The 24,019-nt window shown below is 36.7% G+C and overlaps 2 protein-coding genes across 4 annotated transcripts in view; both read right to left on the reverse strand.

Moving 5' to 3' along the window:
* Window positions 1-47: 47 nt before the first annotated feature.
* On the reverse strand, window positions 48-6,093 carry zgc:194209 (uncharacterized protein LOC570908 homolog). 2 transcript variants are annotated; one of them, XM_067391521.1, is made up of 9 exons: window positions 5,987-6,093; window positions 5,019-5,108; window positions 4,763-4,884; window positions 4,585-4,683; window positions 2,719-2,871; window positions 840-880; window positions 600-760; window positions 328-526; window positions 48-255 (listed from the first exon to the last, which is right to left on the reverse strand). In XM_067391521.1, exons 1-9 carry the CDS (start codon window positions 6,082-6,084, stop codon window positions 49-51), a joined length of 1,170 nt encoding a protein of 389 aa, XP_067247622.1. In that variant the 5' UTR covers window positions 6,085-6,093; the 3' UTR covers window position 48. The 2 variants fall into 2 exon arrangements, with proteins under 2 accessions (XP_067247622.1, XP_067247621.1); XM_067391520.1 differs by having other exon boundaries at window positions 840-952.
* A 1,299-nt stretch (window positions 6,094-7,392) lies between these two features.
* rassf3 (Ras association domain family member 3) overlaps window positions 7,393-24,019 on the reverse strand; it is a 45,947-nt gene continuing 29,320 nt past the window's right edge. For both annotated transcript variants that reach the window (XM_067391522.1, XM_067391523.1), the window contains 4 exons: window positions 17,929-18,036; window positions 15,235-15,490; window positions 11,898-12,013; window positions 7,393-10,793 (listed from right to left, as the gene is read on the reverse strand). In XM_067391522.1, coding sequence (XP_067247623.1) covers window positions 10,644-10,793; window positions 11,898-12,013; window positions 15,235-15,490; window positions 17,929-18,036 — 630 coding nt within the window. In that variant the 3' untranslated portion in view covers window positions 7,393-10,643. The remainder of the gene's footprint in view (window positions 10,794-11,897; window positions 12,014-15,234; window positions 15,491-17,928; window positions 18,037-24,019) is intronic.

The raw sequence follows: 24,019 nt of genomic DNA on the forward strand, positions 1-24,019 counted from the left end.
AGTTCTACTTTTCCCATGTGTAAGTCCACTTGTAAGAGAGCCAGACGGTCAGCTCCACTCCTCCAGCACAGGAAGAAACGGCAAGTCAGTGCTGCCCAGATAGTAGTGCGCCCCCTGCTGGAAGACATCACTCACGGCCCATGTCAGGCTGCCCGTGGGGTCGTGTAAGCTGTCAATCACCTCTCCGTCAGGCCCCAGCTCCAGAATCAGCCCGTACTTGGGCAACAGAGCATTGTACCAGCTGAGAGGAATGAGCTGCCAGAGAGAGTTCACGTTAGTCACTTCTGAACTGACCTAAACTCCACAGGCTATTTAAGATTTACCCACCTTTACTATGACGCGTTTAAGAGTTGGGTACGGACCAATCAGATCCAAGAATGGTGGGAAAAGTCGGCCTCTGAATCTAACTGTGGATATGCCAACCAAAAATGTGCCACGGTCACTGAGGCGGATGTTATCAGGATAACCAATCATGTTGTTCAGGACGATCTCCCTAGTGCCCGCTTTAGGTCCTTTCAACCAGAACCTGAGAAACAGTTAGGAAGATTTCCTCACGATACTTCAACCTGTGGATATATTAAAAAATGAATAGCTCTTACTTAATAATACGTCCAATACTGGTCTCAGCCAGAAGCAGGAAGTCCTCATCAGATGAGAAGGCAAAGCCATTAGGCATGTAGAGAGAATCCAACAATGTCCGAACGTGACCGGTCACAGGGTCATACGAGAGAAGGCGACCCAGATGGTTCGTCTCCAGCACCTGCAGAGAAAACCAGCCTTCAGTGCAGGTACAGTTACTGTGTTGTACATTTTCATGCTCTGTTATGTCACTCACTTACCTCATAACGGACATGACGTCTTCCCCATTTACTGCTGGAGTCTGTGAAAAACATGGATCCGTTTTTAGAAATCTCCAGACCATTTAGAAAGCCAAAGGGAATCCCATCAGCTCCTTGTGAGAAAAATGTGAGAGTTATTTAAATACGATGCTCTTTCAAATTGCAGGAAGGTAACGGGAATCAAAAAATTAAATATATTTTATACAGTATCCGACTTCTCACAAAGCAGCAAATATAAAGTACACTGAGATAAACCATATGTGCAATTAGCCAAAAGTGATGCCCGGCCTAGGAAAACTGACATCTTCACCCTTTATCCAAACATTATTAAAAATGTGTTAAAGATTTTGTGAACATATTGCATAGTTGTGCTTGGAGCGAAATTGTTTTATTTGTGATAACAAAATGAAACATGCCATTGAAATTGTGCAGACATAATTTTTGGCCAGGCTGTCATATAAAGAAATCATGAACACATGCAAAAACAAGCAAGAACCCATGAAATATTAATAACTGATTATGTTGTAGTCATTGTATGCTTTTTCCTGTGAGCTTTTTTTTTTTTTGGCATAGTAAAATAAAACCTGTAGCTGTGTTTGCCTTTTTTGCCCCAAAATTTTGTCCGATAAAAACTTTATATTTATTTTGTCAGATAAATACCAATTTTAGTGTTTTGTTCTTCCCTTATATTTAAATATTTAAAAAAATATCTAAAATACTTTCCTCATATTTTGATACTTGAATACTTGAACTTGTAATTAAAAACAAATATCTCTTCTATTATCTATTATATTTATTTATTCATTCATTTGTTTTTTTCATTTTTTTTAAATCTCAATTTACTGTATTATTTTCTTCCATACTGTATATTTAGATTTCTTCTACTTCTTCTATACTTAAAGGGTTAGTTCACCCAAAAATTTAAATTCTGTCATTTATTACTCACCCTCATGCCGTTCCACACCTGTAAGACCCTCGTTAATCTTCAGAACACAAATTAAGATATTTTAGTTGAAATCCGATAGCTACGTGAGGCCTCCATAGGGAGCAATGGACACTTCCTCTCTCAAGATCCATAAAGGTACTAAAAACATATTTAAATCAGTTCATGTGAGTACAGTGGTTCAATATTAATATTATAAAGCGACGAGAATATTTTTGGAGCGCCAAAAAAACTAAATAACGGCTTATTCAGTGATTGCCGATTTCAAAACACTGCTTCAGGAAGCATTGGAGCACAAATGAATCAGTGTGTCGAATCATGATTCAGATCGCGTGTCAAACTGCCAACGGCTGAAATCACGTGACTTTGGTGCTCCGAACAGATGATTTGATACACTGATTCATTATGCTCCGATGCTTCATGAAGCAGTGTTTTGAAATCGGCCATCACTAAATAAGTCGTTATTTAGTTTTTTTTGGCGCACCAAAAATATTCTCGTCGCTTTATAATATTAATATTGAACCACTGTACTCACATGAACCGTTTTAGTACCTTGAGAGAGGAAGTGTCCATTGCTCCCTATGGAGGCCTCACGGAGCTCATCGGATTTCAACAAAAATATCTTAATTTGTGTTCTGAAGATTAACGAAGGTCTTACAGGTGTGGAACGGCATGAGGGTGAGTAATAAATTACAGAATTTTAATTTTTAGGTGAACTAACCCTTTAATACTTGCTTTATCTATATATAGCAAAACTTTTTTGCTGGCCTGTAGGAGTTCACAACACAAAACAAAAAAGCAAGTATTAAGTATAGAAGAAGATATACAGTAAATTGAGATAAAAATGGCCAGCTGATTATGACACTGGCCAAAGCAAACAAACAGTTGTGCAAAGCCAAAGCTCCTTTTTTGAGACACTTTTTAATGTTTACAGACCCTCTTTGCTGGAATGTAGCAATGTCTTCTCTCCAGTCCAAGGGTCAATCTTGAAAAGACCCTGGTAAGAGTCGGCCACGATAAGCTGCCCGTCACGGTCCAATCGCAGACCATGTGGACGACCACATACCGGTTCATAGTCCGTACTTGTGCCTATACGAAGAGCAAAATGGACATTTGCAAATATAGCATGATAACTGGACCAGGAAAACAATGGTATCTACTAACTGACAGGCACATTTTGCATCCTGCTTAGTGACTCACTGGAGAATACCTTTGCCCACATGATTGTTTTTAAAGCTCTGGCTGGTTAAATATAGTAAAATAAAAATGAGGCATCAGTGTTCTTAAGCCACACCATGAGGAATGATAAGGAACATGGTTCTGCTCTAATGAAGACATCTGCATTCAAGACCCTTTTGAACAGCCAAGCCTTTGATACAACAACACTTGAGTCTTTGTGAATCACTTCAGCATGTCTAATGTGTGATGGCAGCAGGACACTGGGGCTGTTGGGTTTTTCCACACGTGTCGAGCCAGTGAACACCCCCATGACAGGCGATACATATTCATCCAGCCGCAGAGGGAACATGAACTGCATTCAGCGCTGGGTAGTAATTGATTACATTTAATCTGGGTTACGTTATCAGAATCCAAAAATTAAGTACTTGTAATTACATTATATTATGTTTTAAAATACTTGTAATCAGACTACAGTTACTTTTTTATTGATCACATGATTACATGTTATTCTCATAATGGCAGTACATTTTTTATAATTCTCTCTCCAACTTCTTTTTAAAAAAATCTTTTTAATAGTGCTGTCAAATGATTAATCGTGATTAATTGCATCCAAAATAAAAGTTTGTTTACAAAATGTGTATGTACTGCATATATTTATTATGTATATATAAATACACACACATCGACACATGCATGTATATACTTAACAATAATATTATATTTGTATATAAAATATTTATACATAATATAAATTTATATATATATATATATATATATATATATATATATATATATATATATATATATAAATAAATATATATATATATATATATCTTAAATATATACATGTATGTGTGTGTATTTATATATACATAAATATACACAGTATATATATTACCTAAACTTTTATTTTGCATGTGAATAATCGTGATTAATTACTTGACAGCACTATTTTTTAAATTTTCCTTTCTAAAAAAGCCTATTTCACCTTTAAGAAGTCTTTTCTCAACATTGCATATCTAATTAACTCCTGATGAACACATTAATTATTATTTGAAGTATTACTCACTGAGTCATTTAACTGTGTATTACTGTCTTTGCAAACCTCTTTGACCACATATATTTACTTGAGATTTTAGGTTATTAAGTTAAACATAAGGTAAACATTTTTAAAATCATTTTAAGTAAGAGTTTTATTTTGATTGTTTTTATTTTTAAATTATTTATTTAAAATTATTTAATTGCTTAATAGCTTTTCACTAAATTAACAAACCTCTGCCGCAAAACTCTGATGTAATGTAATATTTAATGCATTTGGTGTTGTTGATAATAAAAAAATGGAAAATAATTTTTTCTCTTCATATTTTTATGTCAATATGGTACAAAATTATCCTATTCAAATGAATGTGATAAATGAGTTAGGTCAAAAGTAATGTAAAAGTAATCTAAAAGTAGTCAGATTACATTACCTTAAATGTGTCATTTAATGGATTACGTTACTAACTACAAGTTTTGTAACGTAATTTAGAATGAGTAAACGACTACAATTTGCAAGTAATCTACCCAGCAAGGATTCAGGGACGAGCATTTTCTCGTCTTCTGCTGGTGCAATGTTGGATTTACCACATTCAGGGATGTTCCGGCCCATCTGAGTGATGAAAGTGAGGGATTCCTTGTTGATTCTCCACAGCTTCCCGTCAACAGTGCCTGTGTAAATGTTTCCTTGAAAGATACAATGAAGAGATCAAACCTGACTGTATTTCTCAATAACAAACGGATAAAAGCACAAGACAGAGCTCACCGTTCTGGTCTGCAGTGAAAGACTCCGGGCCTTTGAGTTGACCAGAAAACAGCCGTCGACCTCTCTGTAGCCGTGTGTTCACTGCCAGAGGGCCCTCCAGAGCAGGCGGGGGTCCCTCAAATCTGGAAGACATTAATCAGCGGGAAAACATACATCACTACAAGACTGAAAAATCTGTTTGGAGATCAATTTATGTGGAATTCACTGCAAAGTAAAGAGATAAAAAAACAACAACAACAAAACAAGTGAGACTCACATGTATGGCTCTGGATCAATCGGGGAGGGAATGAGATACAAACCAACCACAACTGCCAACAATACAACTCTTACAGAACTCTGCCCTAGCCTAAAGAAAGAAAGAAAGAAAGAAAGAAAGAAAGAAAGAAAGAAAGAAAGAAAGAAAGAAAGAAAGAAAGAAAGAAAGAAAGAAAGAAAGAAAGAAAGAAAGAAAGAAAGAAAGAAAGAAAGAAAGACATCTCAAAGTTGTATGTCATTATGTAAATTAAAAGGAACATTCTAGACTTTTCTGTAAAATGTTTGGGGTTGTGGTCTATATTATATAATATAAGGCATATATATTATATTATATTATATCATATATCACATTATAATGCTTAACAGTTTTTAAAAAGTATATAATAAAATTAAATTACATAATTTATAAAATAACATAATAAAAACAGTATTAATCAAAATAATATTAATCAAATGTAATGTCATATTTTTATTAATTAAATATTACATTGATATAGCCTAACCTATATAATATTTAATTATATAATATAATATTATTATAATAATAAAAGAACTAATGCTGGACTTCAGGAGGTTATAACCCATTAAAATATATATGTCATGCACGACATGTTTTGTGAACATATGCAAAGAAAATATAGTTTTAAAAGATTTTGAGGCAGCACAGATTCGCGTGTTATCTTTCATTATTGAGTAATAGGACCATCTCATAATTAGAGCTTGTATAATAATGTTTCATTAACACAAAAGATGCGAAAGCACAAAATAAAGGCGATTTTCTTACTAAATAACGCAAATAATCCGCGTTATTCACTTCAGCTCCGCGCTTTCACTCGTGTTGAGGTAAGAATGTGACTGTAGTGCGTCCAGAAGTGAACAACAATGAAAAAGACGACGTTTAAAGTGAACATTTGTACGTTCATTAGTGATTAATATGATATTCCGGCTTTATAAATTGTGTAAACTTACATGTTTATGTCGTGGAGCCTGTTGTGATAGTTGTAAAAGTTGAGCGTGTGTTCCTGGACGCCATGAAAGAGTGTTCGGTGAGTCATCGATGAGGACATTAAGAAGGGTTCAAGCAGAGGGCACAACACTCACGTGTGAACGTCTTGGGTGATTTAGTGTGTTTAGTGTGAAGTTGAAAGCTAGCAAATGGGCTAATAACTATTGGTGTAACCCTGTGTACAGTGTCCCTCTAATCAGTGTAAGCTACTTCAGTGCACTTTGAATAAAAATGTCTTTAATGACAAATAAGTTGCATGTTATTAGAAATACCCGCATTCTGAGCTTATGCCAAAAGTGAGATCAAGTCTTAGGTGGACTTTTCTATGGCAAGCCGTTTTGACTTTTATTCACATATCAGGATATGAATTCTTTGAATTGTTGATATCGGGTATTACACTTCCACTAGTAACAATGTTAATTCTTGATATCAACATTTGAATTTCCACTAGAATTCTTGATATCTGTAATTGCATTTTCACGAGTGAAATGTCACCATAGGCAAATTCAAATTCAACTTTTGATATCAAGAATTGATTTCTTACTAGTTGAAATTCCAATTTCACATATCAGAAATACAATTCTTAAAAATCGTAATTTTTGATATCAATAATTACATTGCTATAGTAAAATGTGAATTTTTGATAAAGAATTCAATTGTCAGTAGTTGAAATGTCAGTTCTTCATAACAATTGAATTGCTACTAGTAAAAATTTTCATTTTTGATATCTGAAAATGTATTTCTGATATCAATATATATAAAGACATCTAAAATGGCTTTCTTACTAGTAACAATCACATTCATGATATCAGAAACTAACATTGTCACTATTGAAAATCAAATTATTGATATCAAAAATTAACATTGTTACTAAATTTTTGATATCAAGAACTGACATTTCAACTAGTGACAGCTGAATTATTGATATCAAAAATGATGATTTTTACTAGTAAGTTTTACTAGTAGTTTACTAGTATTGTATTTCTGATATTTGAAATTGGAATTTCAACTAGTAATAAATCAATTCTTGATATCAACAATTGAATTTGAATGGCAGCCTGACATTTCACTAGTGAAAATACAATTACAGATATCAAGAATTCTAGTTTTTACTAGATTCTAGTTTTTACTTGAAATCAAAAATTAGCATTTTAACTAGTGAAAATTGAATTATCAAAAATTAACTTTGTTACTAGTGGAAATGTAACTGTTGATATCAAGAATTCATATCCTGAGAATGAATAAAAGTCAAAACAGCTTGCCATACTTTTCCAGCATGATCCAAGAGGAGTCAGTTTCTTCTCACACACAAACAGATGCCAACTGAGAAACATTTCATCTTTATTTAAAGAAACCATGTCTTTAAGAAGAAAGGCCACGATTGGTAACAATACAAACCCTCAAAGAACCTCCATCATCGTCAAAAATGCATGACATCTGGATTCATTTGGATTCTAATAATGCAATAATGTTTAGTGAAGCTCTTCTAAACAAGGACAATAACCATGCCACTTCTGCCAACAGAGTCCTCACTTCAACTTTGATTTATGAAACTTACATTATTCATAAACATAAAAAAACCCCAACAAAAAAACTGTGGAACAAAATGAGAATTTTTGGCAAATACAGAGTATGGGTTTCGTGAGCAAACTATGTCTAACTATGCTGTTGAGCAGAAAGATCAACAGCACTGGCCTGTGATGTCCTAAAACAGCCATAAAATATGCATGAATTAATATAACACATGCTCGTATACTTAAAAATATTGAAGCAGTTCACTCGTATCCACACCTCTTTACTACACATGAATACAGTTTAACATTCATTCACAGTCAACAAAAGCTTATGAAAAAAAAAAAAAAAAAAAAAAAATCAAGTACTGAAACAGCTTTAATTATAAAAAAAAAAAAAAAAAAAAAAAAAAAAAAAAAATCCTAACTGAGCTTCCACTGGATGCATTGCCGCTTAAAAACAGTGGAAGGCAATAGGCATCTGACGAAGACTAATAAATCAAAATAATTCCCTGAATTAAAACATAAAGTGCCCAAAAAGCATTTATAAAATTACTGGTCTTATTCCCCTGACAAATCCTCTTCGATTGCATATATTGAGACTGTTGTGATGTTATACTGACACAACAATTACACAAATCACTCTAATTTATATTTACCCCAGTGTTTACAATTAAAGTTGCCATGGTAAAACCATTTGACAAGATAGATACTGTAATTTAACCTCAGTTTATTGAGGTGTACAAACTGATTGCACCAGGCAATTTGTTTTAAACTTAAATTAAACTATGCATTTTAACTGTATCTTTGGTTAGAGGTTATAAAACCAATAATAATAATAATAATAAAGAAAAATAAAAAGCACACAATCTGTGTCTAAGACAATTGAATTAACCGACATAGGTGAGACATAAGACTGCAGAGATGTAGTTACAGCAGTTGACCACAAGGTGTCGCTACCTCGCTATGCATGTGTTACAATAGACTTAATGTTGCAGTACCCATCAGAAAACCGTCATGCAGCACTAGCATACAGAAATTCAAATATAAATGTGTAAATATATATATTAAACCGCTTACTACTGATACACAAGTATCATTTAAAATCATGGTAATTAGCTCTGACCTTGTGTGCTGCTGTGACAAAGTAGCAGTCTATTAAAAGGGTTAGTTTACCCCAAAATTAAATTTCTGTCATTAATTACTCACCCTCATGTCGTTCCAAACCCGTAAACCTTCATTCATCTTCGATATTTTTGATGAAATACAAGGGTTTTTTTTTTATCCCCCAAAGAAAGCAACATAATTACCACATTTAAGGTCCAGAATAGTACAAAAAAAAAAAAAAAAAAAAAAAAAAGTCAAAATTGTCAGTGGTTCAACCTTAGATTTATGACGTGACGAGAATACTTTCTGTGCGCAATAACAAAAATATTCAACAATTTCATCTCTCCCCCGTCAGTCTCCGTGTTCTGTCAGAACGCCGACTCCGTATTGGTTGACGCTGTTCACGTGAGCAGCATGACGCATGCACATGGCGTACTGACATAGAACACGGAAGCGCTGCAATGTGTTTACAACGTAAACAGCATAAGAGAATGACAGGAGAGAGACTAAATTGTTGAATAAAGTGATTATTTTTGAGCACAAAAAGTATTTGTTGCTTCATAACATTAAGGTTGAACCACTGTAGTCACCTTGATTATTTTAACAATGTCTTTACTACTGGACCTTGAATGTGGTAATTACGTTGGTTTCTAGGGGAATAAAAAAAACTCTCGGATTTTATCAAAAAAATCTAAATTTGCGTTGCGAAGATGAACAAAGGTCTTACGGATGTCGAACGACACGAGGGTGAGTAATTAATAACAGAAATTTAATCTGTGTTTAATTTACTGTACCTCACAATAGTAACGATTTCAGCTACATCTCCATGCCACGAAGAAATGCATGTAAAATAAACTTTTGGCAGAACTTTGCATCCTCCTGCTACAGCAAATCAGACCAGTGTGATTACACATATATTCACTGAATCACAGAAAGAAAGGAAGATCACACTGCAATGAGTAGAACTTGACAGACGTAGCTGAAATCTACTATTTTCAGGCTGTAGCATCAAAACAAACAGCTTCATTACTTATATATTCAGTCATTTGCCTCGAAGACATCCTCTAATGGGTTGATGAGAAGTGGCACCCATTACTGAACAACAAATGCCCTGTTGACTGCAATTATCTGCTCAAACCAGAGGTCACCATGATCATTCACTGAGAAAGAGTGTCTGACCCTGACTAACATCCGTCAGGTCTTGAGCAGAAGTCAATCTCTGCGTGACACTTCCCGCATACTTTCCAACATCCTCTATGCTCCTTTTTCCAACTTCCTGAAATCCGTTCGGTTCCAATTCTACCACATCACCTAAGAATGCTTATGCACACTTTTCTGACTTAAACAACTGCAAGTTTGGTTTCTAATTTGCATTTAAACCATCCGTTCAGCAAATAATGATTATGACATGCTACATTGCTTTAGTCTTCATTTCCTCCCCTACATCATCACATTCAATCTTCTCCATACTCTTCCTGTCCCGTTTGGTCTCATGCTACATTTGTCACATGCCAACACTATCTTTGGTAGGGCACATTATGAGTCAACTGGTATTTAATATAAAACAAAATCAATCCCCAATTCAATAAGTTTCTGGTCAATAAACATATTTGAAATAAAATAAGACTCTTTCAGTAAAATAAACAAATGAATAAAACTTCACCCACATAAATTAAAACAACTAACAGAAATATTTACAAACCACAGCATCCAACAATTAAATAAAAAAAAAAAAAACAATTTCACGTTTGCGTCGTTCACAACTTCAGGAGGTAAAAGAACAGAAAAACATGAGAAATAACTGCGACGGCTGAAACTGTGAAAGATCACGAGGGTGGAGGGGTAAATATGGCACCTGGGGTGCATTCTGGGAGGTCAGTGCTCTCCTCTGAGTTTCTGAGACAGGGTGTTCACTTGGCACAGTGACACCTAATAGTGTTCATTACAGACAGTGACCACTAGAGGCAGCAGTGCTACAGTTCCTTCTCTCGGCATGTAAGCTTTATCCTGGGCCGCCCACTGCTCTCATGGCCTCCTCCAGTTTCTCTTTGTAGGTGTTGTAGCGTCTGGTTATTGAAGAGATCTGGTCCTGTTCCTCTTTATCCAGGATTCGGAGGAAGTTATGCAGTTCGGGGATGGAAAAGGCATCCCACTGATGAACAAGAGGAAGATGTGTGTTATAATTACTTCATCTTACTCATTTTTTAGTGCCATGTCATCAGCATCAAGGCTATCTTCATGGCAAAAACAAAGTGAATAAAAAAAGTAAAAAAAACTACCATTCAAAAGTTTGGGGTCAATAAATGTTTCTTATGTCTCTCCAAAGATCCAATTATTTGATAAAAAAAAATTAAAAACAGTGAAATATTATAATTTAAAATAACATTTTTCTATTTGAATATTTTAAAATGCAATTTATTCCTGTGATGCAAAGCTTAATTTTTTTTCAGCATTGTTGCTCCAGTCTTCAGTGTCACATGATCCTTCAGAAATCATTGTTGAAAACGTGAAAAAAAATGTCAAAAACAGTTGTGCTGCTTAATATTTTTAAGGGAAACTGTGATGTATTTTATTTTAGGATTCTTTGATGAATACAGAGCTCAAAAGAACAGCACTTATTTGAAATAAAAATCATTATAAATGTCTTTACTGTCATTTTTAATTAATTTAAGGCTTTGTTGCTGAATAAAAGTATTCATTTCTTAAAAAAAAAAAAAAAAAAAATCTTACTGACCCCAAACTTTGGAACGATAGTGTCATTTAAGATTAATACAAGATAATAATTTTAAAAGATAATTTCAGGTGATACTTTTTCCAAATACATCAGTTAAACATCTGAATAAAAATGTTAGTGCACTCCTGTAAAATAAATAACCAGTATGAATCTTAAATGCCGCAAATGGCTTTTATTTATTTAAGATTCACTGCAAAATAGAAACTAGGGATGTACTGATACCATTGTTTCAAAACGATCCATATCCGATACCTACATTCTGAATATGGACCAATCCCAATCCAATACCACTGCTGTTTTTTTCTTGGATCATCATAGAATATCTATACTACTGTGTGTGTGGAACTGAAGAGCCAATATTTTATGTGTTAAACACATTCCACTAAATACCAGGGACATCACTAAAATATTAATTAGGCCCCCCATATAAATCAATATATCAGTCAATGTATTTTCTATTTTGTCAACCATTCAATTACATCTTAAACTTTTTGCTGGCTGTAATATATAGAGAAATCTCACCATGACTTCCCCGGTTTGCTGCTCCTTCAGGACAAAGCTGAGCGTGTCAGTGCTGGGTCCCGCCACCAGACGCAGGAACAGAGGGTGTTCTTCCTCTGCAAGCTTACAGGTGTACACTGTGGACACAAAACACACTATTACCATCATAGGCACTTCACTCACATGACCAGACAATTTAGTGTAAAAAAAAAAAAAAATTTGAACTACATTAGGCAAGATTAGGGATGCTTCAGGAAGGTGAACGGATGTTTTTTACGCTTTTGTTTCATGTTGGTGCTGTAACCTCAATGCATTCGGGTTCATTTTGACTCGGAATAGATCAATAACTGTGTTTGTAATAAATGCATAGTTTTTAGTACAACTTTGGAAATGAGTCTTGACTATTAAATTACACAATTTATTTTTGGATTTTTTTATTTTTTTAGGAGATATAACAAGGAACTGGATGAAATATTCTGAATGATATCTATACCCAATCTGGAATTAAACCACACCATGGTGGTTCATCTGGCCAGAGGAGAACTGGTCCCTCAACTGAACCTGGTTTCTCCCAAGGTTTTTTTCTCCATTCCGTCACCGATGGAGTTTGGCTGCCTTGAGGGGACACTTAATATTCAGCAATATTATTGACTTGAATGCGCCAACACTAGTGGGTGAGAACTGAACTGAGCTGAATGATGATATCAATATTTTCTTCTCCAGAGCTGCTTTACAGATGAACTGAACTCATTTCATAATTGATGTACAGTTATTGAACCAAAATGAATCAACACTAAACTGATTTCACCTGAATAAATACTGTCTACTATTTTCTTTTTAAAGCTGCTTCACAGCAGAATTGAAGTCTGTTTGCATCACATAATAATTATTTTCTTGTTTATCTCTGTAAAGCTGCTTAGAAACAATCTGTTTTGTATAAAGCACTATATAAATAATGGTGACTTGACAATTTAAAGAGGATTAATTTAGATACAAAACTTCCCAGACAGGGTTTCAACACCAACAGTAACTGAGACCCTCTCTGAAAAGTTGCATATAATCAACTCATGTCAATTAAAACATCCAGTTGTATAATAATAATGGCCTGCCACACCACAGAGGAAGACACGCCAAACTACTGAATGTTGATCTCAGGCCAAATTTCACAGTAAAAACAAACTAAGCTCAAAAAAAGGAAGAGCACCACCTCATATCAGGAACAAAAAGGTAATTCTCTAGAACTACTGTGTTTACTTCAGCATTATGGGAGATTTTCCTCCACCCAGAGTGTGGAAGAGGTCACAGACCTGCATTTCTTCATTTTTGAGGAATCTCTCATCTCACTTCCTGTTTAACGAGGGCTTCCTCCTGCATTCAGCGGGGGTTAATCAGAACATGCAGGGCTGTTATTATGTCTACACTAATGCGGTTGATTCATGCTCCTTTATAGGCTGAACCGCTGTGATATCACACATGAGGGTCTGTCTGTTTCTGTAATGAGCTCTGAGATGGGAGTTTATCAGCATCTAAACTTTAGCATTTCTTAAAGTCCTCCAGTCTAGACGGGGTGTTTAAGAGCTCAACGGCCCTTTTACACGCATTAAAAACAGCCGTAAAACACAACGTCTCGCATATCTGTCTCCTAGCATGTGCTGGAGATCTCTCACGGTGGCGAGAACTCATGAAAATGCTCCGTCTCAGACAGTGGAAAGAAAAAAAGATGTCAGTGTTCAAGACAGCCTCTTCAGCAAAATTCCCCCATTGGCAGCAACACTTATTGGCTCCTACACACACTCCTACAAAATAACTGAAGATGAGTATAATATCTCCCCAAAGTACTACGACGCTCAGTTCATCAATTCACTGCAACTGAATCTACTGTATCACGGTGAACCAAAATTGAGTTTGTAGTTTTATTTTTGCATTTGGATCATTAACAAAATGTAGTACATTAAAACACGTACATAAGACAGTTGTCTAGAGAATATTAGGTTTAAAAAATGTGAAATCTTGAAAAGAAATATGCATTTATTAAAAATAATTACAAAAAGACAAATACATGAAATAAGATGTAAAAAATAAAGTAATAAAAATGAATAGTATGGATATATGGATCTACTAAAAGTGGGATTGAAAATTATTTTTCCATGATAAAGTGTGATGTTTAAGCAATTTTGTTTTACATTTTTGGTCTGAATTAAATGAGACAAGTTTACGTAACTAAAAAAATAAATCAAACAGTGCAAATCTCAGTTTGCAGTCATTTTGTTTTTGTATTTGGATTACAAAGTATATATATATATATATATATATATTATATATATATATATATATATATATATATATATATATACACTTTCACTTGACAACTGGATTTAATGAATAGTATGGAGTCATTTTGTAAATTAATTGTTTGTAATATTTATAGTAAAATTGAGTTTGCAGACTTATTTTGCAGACTTATTTTGCAGACTAAAATAGTAATATTTTTTGACATGATAAACCGTGATTTTTAAGTCATTTTGTTTTAAAAGTGCAGTCTGAATTAAACGAGTTAAGAAAAAAAAGACTGCGTAAAGGAAAATAATACTTACTAAGATAACATCTTTTCTACTTTCTGCATGCAAAAACAAACATACACAGCAGTGTAGTCTGATTCAAGAATGAATGATTCGTATGAGTCGATTCTTGTAATGATTCGTTTCAGTCAAATAAACCAGAGCACATTCCAACCGAGCACATAGATTTCGAAAGCAGGTACTTAAAATCACTGAGCCATATGTGTGTCTGGCTTCCTGCTGTGTGCGTGACGTCAACAGGGGCTCAGACAGTGGCTGGGGTCTGTCAGAGGAAGGAGATGGATTGGAAATGCTAATGCTCAGGAATTCACCGTTTGCAAGCCTTTGACTGTTACAGCACTGAAAAAACTGACTTCAAAACTGAGTAGTCACTAGTAAACTAGTCAAGTTGATCATTCTGACCCATCCCAGCTGAGAATATCCCTGTATGGCAATGAAATGCGGGGAACGAGGCTGGTTAGTGTCTGCATTCAACAAGCTGGCACAGACAACAGCTGGTGTGTATGTGTGTTTACTACGCTGGCATGGTGTATTCTTGGCACATGCGTGCACATATGCTTAGAGTAACAGGCCTGTCCTGTATGTGTGTGCGCCAGAAGCCAAGAACGTCCGCAAATACACACACGTTCCTGAGATTGACCTAGTCGAGGAATGCATCTGGTCCTGCCAAAACATATACTGTATACACTAGGGGGCCTGAGTCATTACCACGCTAGTGCTGGTGTACTGTACGCACACATACGCTGATGCACTATCCACATTCATGCTCCGTGTCTCACCTTGGTCTTCTCTGCTGAAGCGTTTGAACAAGGCGAACTTGGCGGGGTTGTCGGCCACAGTGAACTTCTTCAGCAGGGCTTCGATCACCTGTCGCACCGTGTTGGTGCTGCTGATGTGCAGGGTGTTTATGGAGCCGCGCGGAAGGTAAAACGCCTCTTGACCTTTGAGCCCTCCAGCTCCACCTCCTTTCACTGTGATGGGCCTCCGGAGGTCCATCTGCACCTTGATGAAGCCTGTGTACATGCCATTAGCACTCTGCATAACAGAGACAGAGGAAATACAAAGAAAGACATTCAGTTTTATGATTAAAACAGCAAAAATTCTGGTGATCAATGATCACCAGTGTGGAGGGTTAGCTAACTACAAGTACGTTTTTCTAAAATGAGCAACAGTTTAGTTTGTCAAATGTTTAGTTTGGACAAATGTTATCAAACACATTTTCTAAGAATGACTCGCTCAATTAGTTAGATTCAAAACAAATATGCCATATATTCAGTGTTGGGGGTAATAAGTTATGTAATTAAGTATTACGCATTAAGTAGTGTGAGTTGTGTAATCAGATTACTTTTTTTCAAGTAACTAGTAATGCATTGCTTTTAAATTTACAATAAAATATCTGAGTTACTTTTTCAAGTTACTTTGTTTTCCCATGTATTGACTGGCAGCTCTCCTGTCCCCAATTGTTGAAAGAAATTGTGAGTAAGTGCCGAAGCGTTGTGTGCAATGTGTAAACATGATGGTTATTCTAGACTATTACTAAATGTGAGCATACATTTACTCAATTTACTTCTCCTGTGTCCTATTTTTTTTGTATTACAGAATAGCAGCACAGCTGAAAGCCTTGTTTGTTTGAACTGCACCCTCTACTGTACATCTCCTTCGCTTATTCATTTTCACTTTTGGTGTGAAAGGGCCTGTACATTTGCCAAAAATAGAAATGTTGTTATAAAGCTGAAAGTATATATATATATTTTTTTTTACACATACACCCTTATATGCGCAGTCGAATGGACAGCCTTGCAAAGTATACTTCATTTGACTCGTACACGCACAACGCATCTGCAGTTTTGAGCAAACTCTATACAAACCCATGTAAATATATTTGTATTCTTTCATGTTAGAGCTGTACAAATGAGGATACTTTCTAATCTCTTTGCACAATCTCTCGTCTATGTAGGCCTTCATTGTTGCTGTAGCTTGCATGCGTTCCGGTCTGTTCCATTTATGCTGTTTTTCTTCGAATACCTTGTGAATGCCACCTTGTGGATAAACTATTTACAGCAAAAACATTAAATGCAACCTGCGCGGTTACAAAAATCGGGTGGTGCGCTTACTCTTCTGATGTTCAATATTCGTGTCACACGCACTGTACGCTGACTGTTGCGTACGTGCATAAAGTGAAGTATACTTTGGCCTTTACAAACAGCCCAGTTGAGAAAAAGTAACATTACTTTCCATAAAACGTAAGCAAGTAATGCAATTAGTTACTTTTTTAGGGAGTAACGCAATATTGTAATGCATTACTGTTAAAAGTAACTTTCCCCAACACTGCATATATTATAGTTGTATTTAAAGTAATTTATGAGTATAAGTAGGTGATCCTTAGTTTTTTTGCCTAATAAATACTGCTTTGGTTTTGACCAAATCAAATAATCATTATTTACTGTATATGTTTTAAGGTTTTTCTTAATAACTTAGAAGTGTCATTAACTGCTTTTTAAAGGACAACTTAACCATAGTTGAACAGCTTAATAAGATATGATAGCTTGTAACTTGACAAGCTTCAGTTTCAAAGCAGCTTCCTCAACACTGTCGAGCACATCTTGCCATGTTATCTGACTGCGTCCAGATGGAGCACAGATTTGAGGTTCTTCTGTCTGTAAGCTCATTAGTCTAAATGGCAGCCGTGACTGCAGGCTACAGGCGAGACACGAGGGGTGTAATTACAGCTCACAAACCTCCTCTGAAACTCAATGCATTGCTCTCCACCACAGTGACACACAACCCCACTGAACACAGGTCTTAAACTTAATGATCCAAGACACTGTGGACGCTTAATGAGTAAAATGTCAGATATACTAATACAAAGTGTTTGTGCCACGGTGGCTCAATTAAGTCTATTCCAGTCTCAAGTCTAAACAACACAGACGCAGTCTGCGATAAGCAGCTGCGATCTGTACAAAGGTACAGTGGTAAAGTCTGATGTTCTGACATCACAGTCCTTATGGCTGTCACATGATACATTGGAGGCATGGTAAACAGATTACGACATGGACAATGATGAAGCTTTTATTAAAAGGGACAATCGTAAGTCTGAGACTTTGAAAAAAAAGTAAAATCTATATAAAAAATATATATGTCATTAAATTGCTATTTGTATTTATGTAGGTTAAACTTTTTTTTTTTTTAAAGGTGTAACCACAGCAATAAAATATTAATCAGGTTTTTTGTTTTAAAGATTTTTCTTGGGTTATTCTATTTGACAGCCTGAATTAGTTCTGGTGTCATGAGGGTCCTTTTTTATACTACATGTTTTATGGTTTCCTTGTCATATGGCAAAAATAGCTTTCTGCATTATTGTAAAACAAATTTTAATCCAGAAGACATTCAGTAAAATTCTTGATTATTTTTTCTGGAGATCTGAGCTGACAAACACTGATGTTTTGAATTTAACCCAGAGATCATTAACTCACCAGTGTCATTTTAAAGTGATCACGTGAATCTGCGTTGTACTGCTCGACCTTCTGTCTGATCTCCTCATGAGTGAGATGAGTGCGCAGTTCTTTCTCTTTCTCCACATCCTGAAACACAAATAGTGAATATAAGCATTTAGCAAGTAGAAAGGTCAGCACAGGTCACCCCGTTGCTCATTTTGACAGCAGGAGAGGTACGACTCCAGTACTGCTGAATAATGAAGCCATTCAAAGCAATGGCTTCTTTGTCATGAGCCTGTTCCTGATGCGGGAGCCCAAAACAGCCCACGTATCCATCCTCTTAACTGGTGACATCCATGTGTAGCATAATGACATAGATAATTGCAATACTTCTCAGATGAAGCAAACCCGCAGTAGACAGCAGCAGGGTAAAACTATTTGCATTTTCAATCTTTTAATTTGTAATACAAAGTTTAAATGCATTTTGTTCCTTAAGCCAATGACATGACCATAATACGAACCTTTAAGTGTTTAAAATAGTGCACATTCCTGGAACAATACAGCACTTGAAAGTTACAACCAGCAGAATATTGTATAAAACCCGTGCAGTGCACTGAACTCTGGTCTTACATGGTCATATCACAGAGAAGCTGATCCGCTTTCATGAGCGTTCAAAGCTCAAAACAAAAGCATAGAGCCCCTTATAAGGGAACAGTCCTGGGCTGAAGTGACAACACATTGATGGACAAGGACCTTCTCAGCTAACAGAGTCTGTGAACTGTTAAAGGGACAGTTTACCCGAAAATCTAAATTGTGTCCTCATTTAATCACCCTCAAGTTGTTCCAAACCTGTATGAACACAAAAGAAGATATTTTGAAGAAAGTCCTTGTAACCAAACAGTTGATGGACCCCATCGACTTCCATAGTATAATTTTTTCCATACTACTAAATCATTAACTGTTTGGTTCAGCAGAAGAAAGAAATTTATACAGGTTTGGAACAACCTGAGGGTGAGTAAATGACAGAATTTTCATTACTATCCATTTAAAGACAGCCGTAATTCCCCTTCTGTAAGCGCCAAGAATGCCTGGAGAGTTTGGAATAACAGGTGGTTTTGTGTTGCGTGCATTGGTAATGAACTTTACAGTGCATGACTCATACTGTTAAAGCCTAAACACCTTTTTAAATTCCTAAGTTTATAATAAATCACTAAAGCTCTTAGAATGAACATGTTTCCCATGCAAAACTACTAAACTTTTCAAAATCGACTATATATTCTTTCTTCAGTAAGTGTAGCCTTACAATAGGATAACTGACAACATAACAAAATGCCTGTAAATAAATAACTATAAATAAGTTTATGAATTCATATTTAAGTTCACTTTATAATTTAATTCCCAGAGAGGGTTTTACCCATGCAGAATGTTAGCATACTAAAGCAGAGCAGGTTATGATAGGTTATGATACATGGGGCAACTTTTTGAGCAATGTTGCCGGGCAATGTTGTCGAGCGATGTTGCTTGGGTACTTTCCCATTGAGAATGGGCAACAAATTTTGATCTAAAATATCCAGATAGAAATTTGTTGCTCATTCTCAATGGGAAAGTGCCCAAGCAACATTGCTTGGCAACACTGCTCAAAAAGTTGCCCCGTGAACCATCAACTTAAGGGTACATTTACACAACAAGGAAGGTTTTTGTTTTTTTTTTTTTACTAAAAAAGCTGTATTATCCATGCCAGGTCAGTAGTTGGCGATCTCACTTTGTAAATAAAGACTATGTTGTTGTGTAAATGAACAGCCATGAAACGCATAAAATGTTTTCTGAACAGCCCCTAAGAGATACTGCGTCTACAATTTGATAAGCTCACTAATTCTGACCCATCTCAAGTTTGGAAGAACAGTCCATTGGCTCAAAAATCCATTCCTGTGCTACTCTTTCTCTCATTCTTTGGTTGGTTAACCTGATCATAGTACCCTCAGAGCTCTGAATGGGGAACAGATTAACCAAGTAACAGCTGCTAAACTAGTGCAATCAGATATCTTATGGTCAAGACTGCTTGGATAGGTGGCTCATGATATTGGAACCTTTAATGACAGAGCTTAGTCTTTCCACTAATTTGGATGTGCCAACCTTCACACCAAGAAAGTCATTAGCATGTGACCATCCTGATGAGCAAAAATGAGAATGGAAAACAATACTTCCCAGACTTTATTATTAAAAGGTTTCTGTCACATTTTCAGATCAGAACAATAAACCAGAAGCAACACTGTTATAAGAAGTCACAACTACAAGCTGAGAGCCCATTAATTCTACGTTCACCACAACAAAAGCTGGTAAGAGCTTTTAAAATGAGGGGGCGAGAGTGTCTCTGCGGGGCCCGTTGAGTCATTGAGTGCGTGCAAGGGATTGCAGCTCACCACATCAGCTTGTACCGCCTATGAGTTCAGTGATGTGGTCTCCATCAGCTCTCTAAGGGTTGTTCATTAGCCAGGCTGAACCGTGCATGTCGTTCATGTAAACTTTGATTGGTGCCCACAAAGTAATAGTGAGACTTGACGCCTGCTTAATTTTAGTGCCCTAACATGGTCTTTCAAAAAAAGCTGGGTTTCCATCCAAATGTGAAGCGAAATTTTAAAAAGTTTGCCAAAAAAATAAAAATAAAAATGCGAATTAGTTGCGTTTCCATCAGGTTGTTCAAGCGGATGACGGTGGTATTGGTAACCTATTATCCAACAGTAAATAAAACACCGATGGAAATGGACGATCACATGGGTTTAATGTTCGCTACATCAGAATTTATTTGGCAAATGCATTTCCATCTCCCATTATTCGCATTAACTCTTTTTCACACAAGTCAAGAACCACCCCAAACGATCGCAAACACTTTTTTGCAAATTAAGGGATTTTTTTCCCCTGAAATTTGGCATTTCTATCATTCGTTTCTGATGTGATACTTCAAAATGCACATGAAAACAAGGTGATGGAAACAGCTAGCGTAGTCCTACAGGAGCTGACATTGATTTGTCTAGCTAAGAGTGGTTTGTCAAGGTACTACTGACATAATGTTTGGAAAAGTAGACACCATCAGCAATGTGAACAGAAGGCCGGGCAGAACTAAACCAGGAAGGACAGGGTTAACACGAATGCCTCTACACAGCAGAGTGTGACAAAGGCAAAATAAACACTAGCCCGATGAGGTAATGCGACAGAAAAAGCAGCTCTACCTCCCTTGCAGTGAGGGATTGTGTCATGTGGAGCAACACATTCAGGGAGGACAGGGAACAAGAAGAACAGGTTAAAAGGTATCCTTAAGGTCCGACCGGACCGTCTCTACTTATCAGAGATCAATCAAGTGTACTTTGAAGAAACATTAGTCAAAACATTAAAGGGAAAAAGTAAACTCTGCACTCCGTAGGCCCCATAGTGTCCTAAGTGAGCTGATAAGCAAGACTGGAGGGTGTGGCATGTGGTAATGTTAGGGTTTTTGTTCCTTGTTTTCAGTCATGTGTTAGCTGATTTCTGTCACACTTAGTGGTCACAGCATACTCGACTTAAGTGGAGCAGGACACATGAGGTGCGACCAAACTGGTTTTTCAGGGGCACTCCTATCTGACAAACTCTTTACTTCTGCAGATAAAGCACTTGATATCATCTGCGCTACTGACAAATCAGTTAGATGAGCGTGACCATCAGAAAAACACCAAAAGGCTCAGCGGACAAGACAATCAAAAGTTGACCTGCTTTTTATTTTTAGCTGAGATTTTGCAGGGGATTTCTGGACACGCCTATAATGACTGCAACTCATCACGCTTGCCAACGTACACTGATCTGCAAACTCTAATAAAACAGCCCCTCCCCATTCCCCCTACCCCACAGGAAGTCCCTGGTCACCACACCTTTCCTCCCCAACACATTCCTCAGCTAATGAAGTTTCTGTAGCAAACAGCAGAACCGGTCAATACCATTAAGCAAACCAAAGGCTGGACTCCAGTCACTGGGCGATTGTTTGACAACCGAAGGCATAAAAATGACCATTCTGTGTGACTTCCTACTCAGTGGGACAGTGGGCAGATTTGACTGCATGATGTGATTCTAGAATATTCAGAACTGTAGGGAGGTTTACAGAGTACAGGAAACCATGGCCAACAAGAATAGAGGAATAGAAACCACCAAGGAACTTGTTTCCAGTGTGGTGAACACTCACACCAAAGCTCATCAACTTACCGACAACACTTATTTCATGTTGTGAAACAAATAGTGTCATATTCTGGAGTTTTAATTTTGGGATTTACAGTTTAAGGGGTGTTGAGTTGCAATAACTACAATCACTGTTGCCTCAAATCTTCAACTCATTGAAAAATAAGCCACGTTTCCAGTTACCCAGAACAATTTGTCTCAGGAACTTTTTCCCCCAGACCTATTGCCGTCTGTTTTTCCATCGCGGTCTAAAGTATCGTGAAGATTAGTCCGGTGACATAGGTAGGACTGCATGTGACCTTCCAATTCTTGCTGGAGTTTGTCCTCCGCATATAAGCTTAATAAAGCCTGAACCTCATTGTCGGTCCATCAGACGTAGTTTTTAAAGTCCATTGTTGATTCGAATTGCAAACAACTCTTACTGTACGCCCCACAACAGAGTTGGTGGTTGAAATGGTGGTTGAGATAAAATGCTGCATGGAGTCAACCAATCAGCACCCAAGTCCCACCTCTGAAAGTTCTTGAAATTTGAAAAAAAGTCTGCCTCATGAGCAGGGACTTTCTGAGGGGGAAATTTTTACCCATAATTTAATTTAGACCCTGGCCCCTGCAGTTGAAATACACAGAGTACCACCCCAAAGTACCTAGTTCCTGGGGAAAGTTCCTGCGGTGGAAATGCAGCTATAACATCCTTTGTTTTTCTCTTTCTGTAAATCTCCATCAATTGTATATTGCAATAGTCCCAACAAGTATTTTGGTTCTTTCGCAACCAGCAAAGTTCATGCGGTTATCTATCCATGCAGGTATATGACTCATGGGTGTCTTTTATTAGAAGTATTATAACATCACCTCACATGGAGAAGTACACATATGCCTTGATACGCCCATCAGACATTGTCCTTTAACCCTCAATGTTCTCCTAAACTTCCTTCTACAAATTACAGTTTCATAACTCTGTTTATGTCTGCAAGGAATGCCAAGGGAACAAGGAAAATATACCGTAATGTATATTATGAAAGCCAGGCGTGCCTGAACGACACTACTTATGTGAGGTAAGAACGTAGAAAAGACCGTTCATCTCCTCTGTTGCTCTTCCCTACAGACAGGCCAACAATAACACAAGAGCCCCTCAAGGACTCTTACAAGCTGCTTTCATTGGAAAGCTTGACCGATGCCTTCCAGCAATTTCCATCCCAACGTCATAAAGCTCTGCTGGGATAGTAGCTTATGACTGACATCTTGGTGTCAAAGTTCAGAGTTTTCACTGATCAAGTAGGGCATTCTAGACCTTCAAACTTACTTCACAATATTGCCAAGAAGGTGTCTGTGACTTGCTTGGGATTTATGGGTAAACATAGCTTCAAAGATTACTGATAACATAGGATATGAGCAGAAACATAAAAACAGGGTGTGGTTTGTTTTGCTAGCAACTGAAGGCAACTCAATACAGTAAAAAAAGGCCTGTTGCTTTTCTCGGAGAGAAGACTTCTTAAGAAAGTGAGGAACTTTAGCCCTTTACAAACTAAAAAGACTCGTCCTTCATGCACAACGCAGAATTAAATATGATCCTGGGCTGATTCACAAAGAGAGGAAGTGGAGCTGTCTGACTCACCAAGGCGGCCCGATTGATCATAACAAACCTGTCAGGCCAGATGGGGAGTACAGGGCCTTCACTGAGCCCAGAGAAGAACGAAATACAACCCCCACTGTATGACGTCCCAAGTCATAATTCTGAAGAAATCTGCACACTCACCACGGCTGTGGGCAACTATGAGAAACTGAAGAGGGCTTTTCGAACTTTGTGGCTAGTGCTCATCTGCTTTTGATTGATGAGATGCCACACAAAGCTGAAATATAAAATCACAAACCAGAAAATATCCGGCTAAAACGCCAAATCTGATATACTTGGTAATATATATGCCAAAGGGGG

The sequence above is a fragment of the Chanodichthys erythropterus genome, chromosome 8 (assembly GCF_024489055.1).
Source record: "Chanodichthys erythropterus isolate Z2021 chromosome 8, ASM2448905v1, whole genome shotgun sequence".
Lineage (NCBI taxonomy): Eukaryota > Metazoa > Chordata > Actinopteri > Cypriniformes > Xenocyprididae > Chanodichthys > Chanodichthys erythropterus.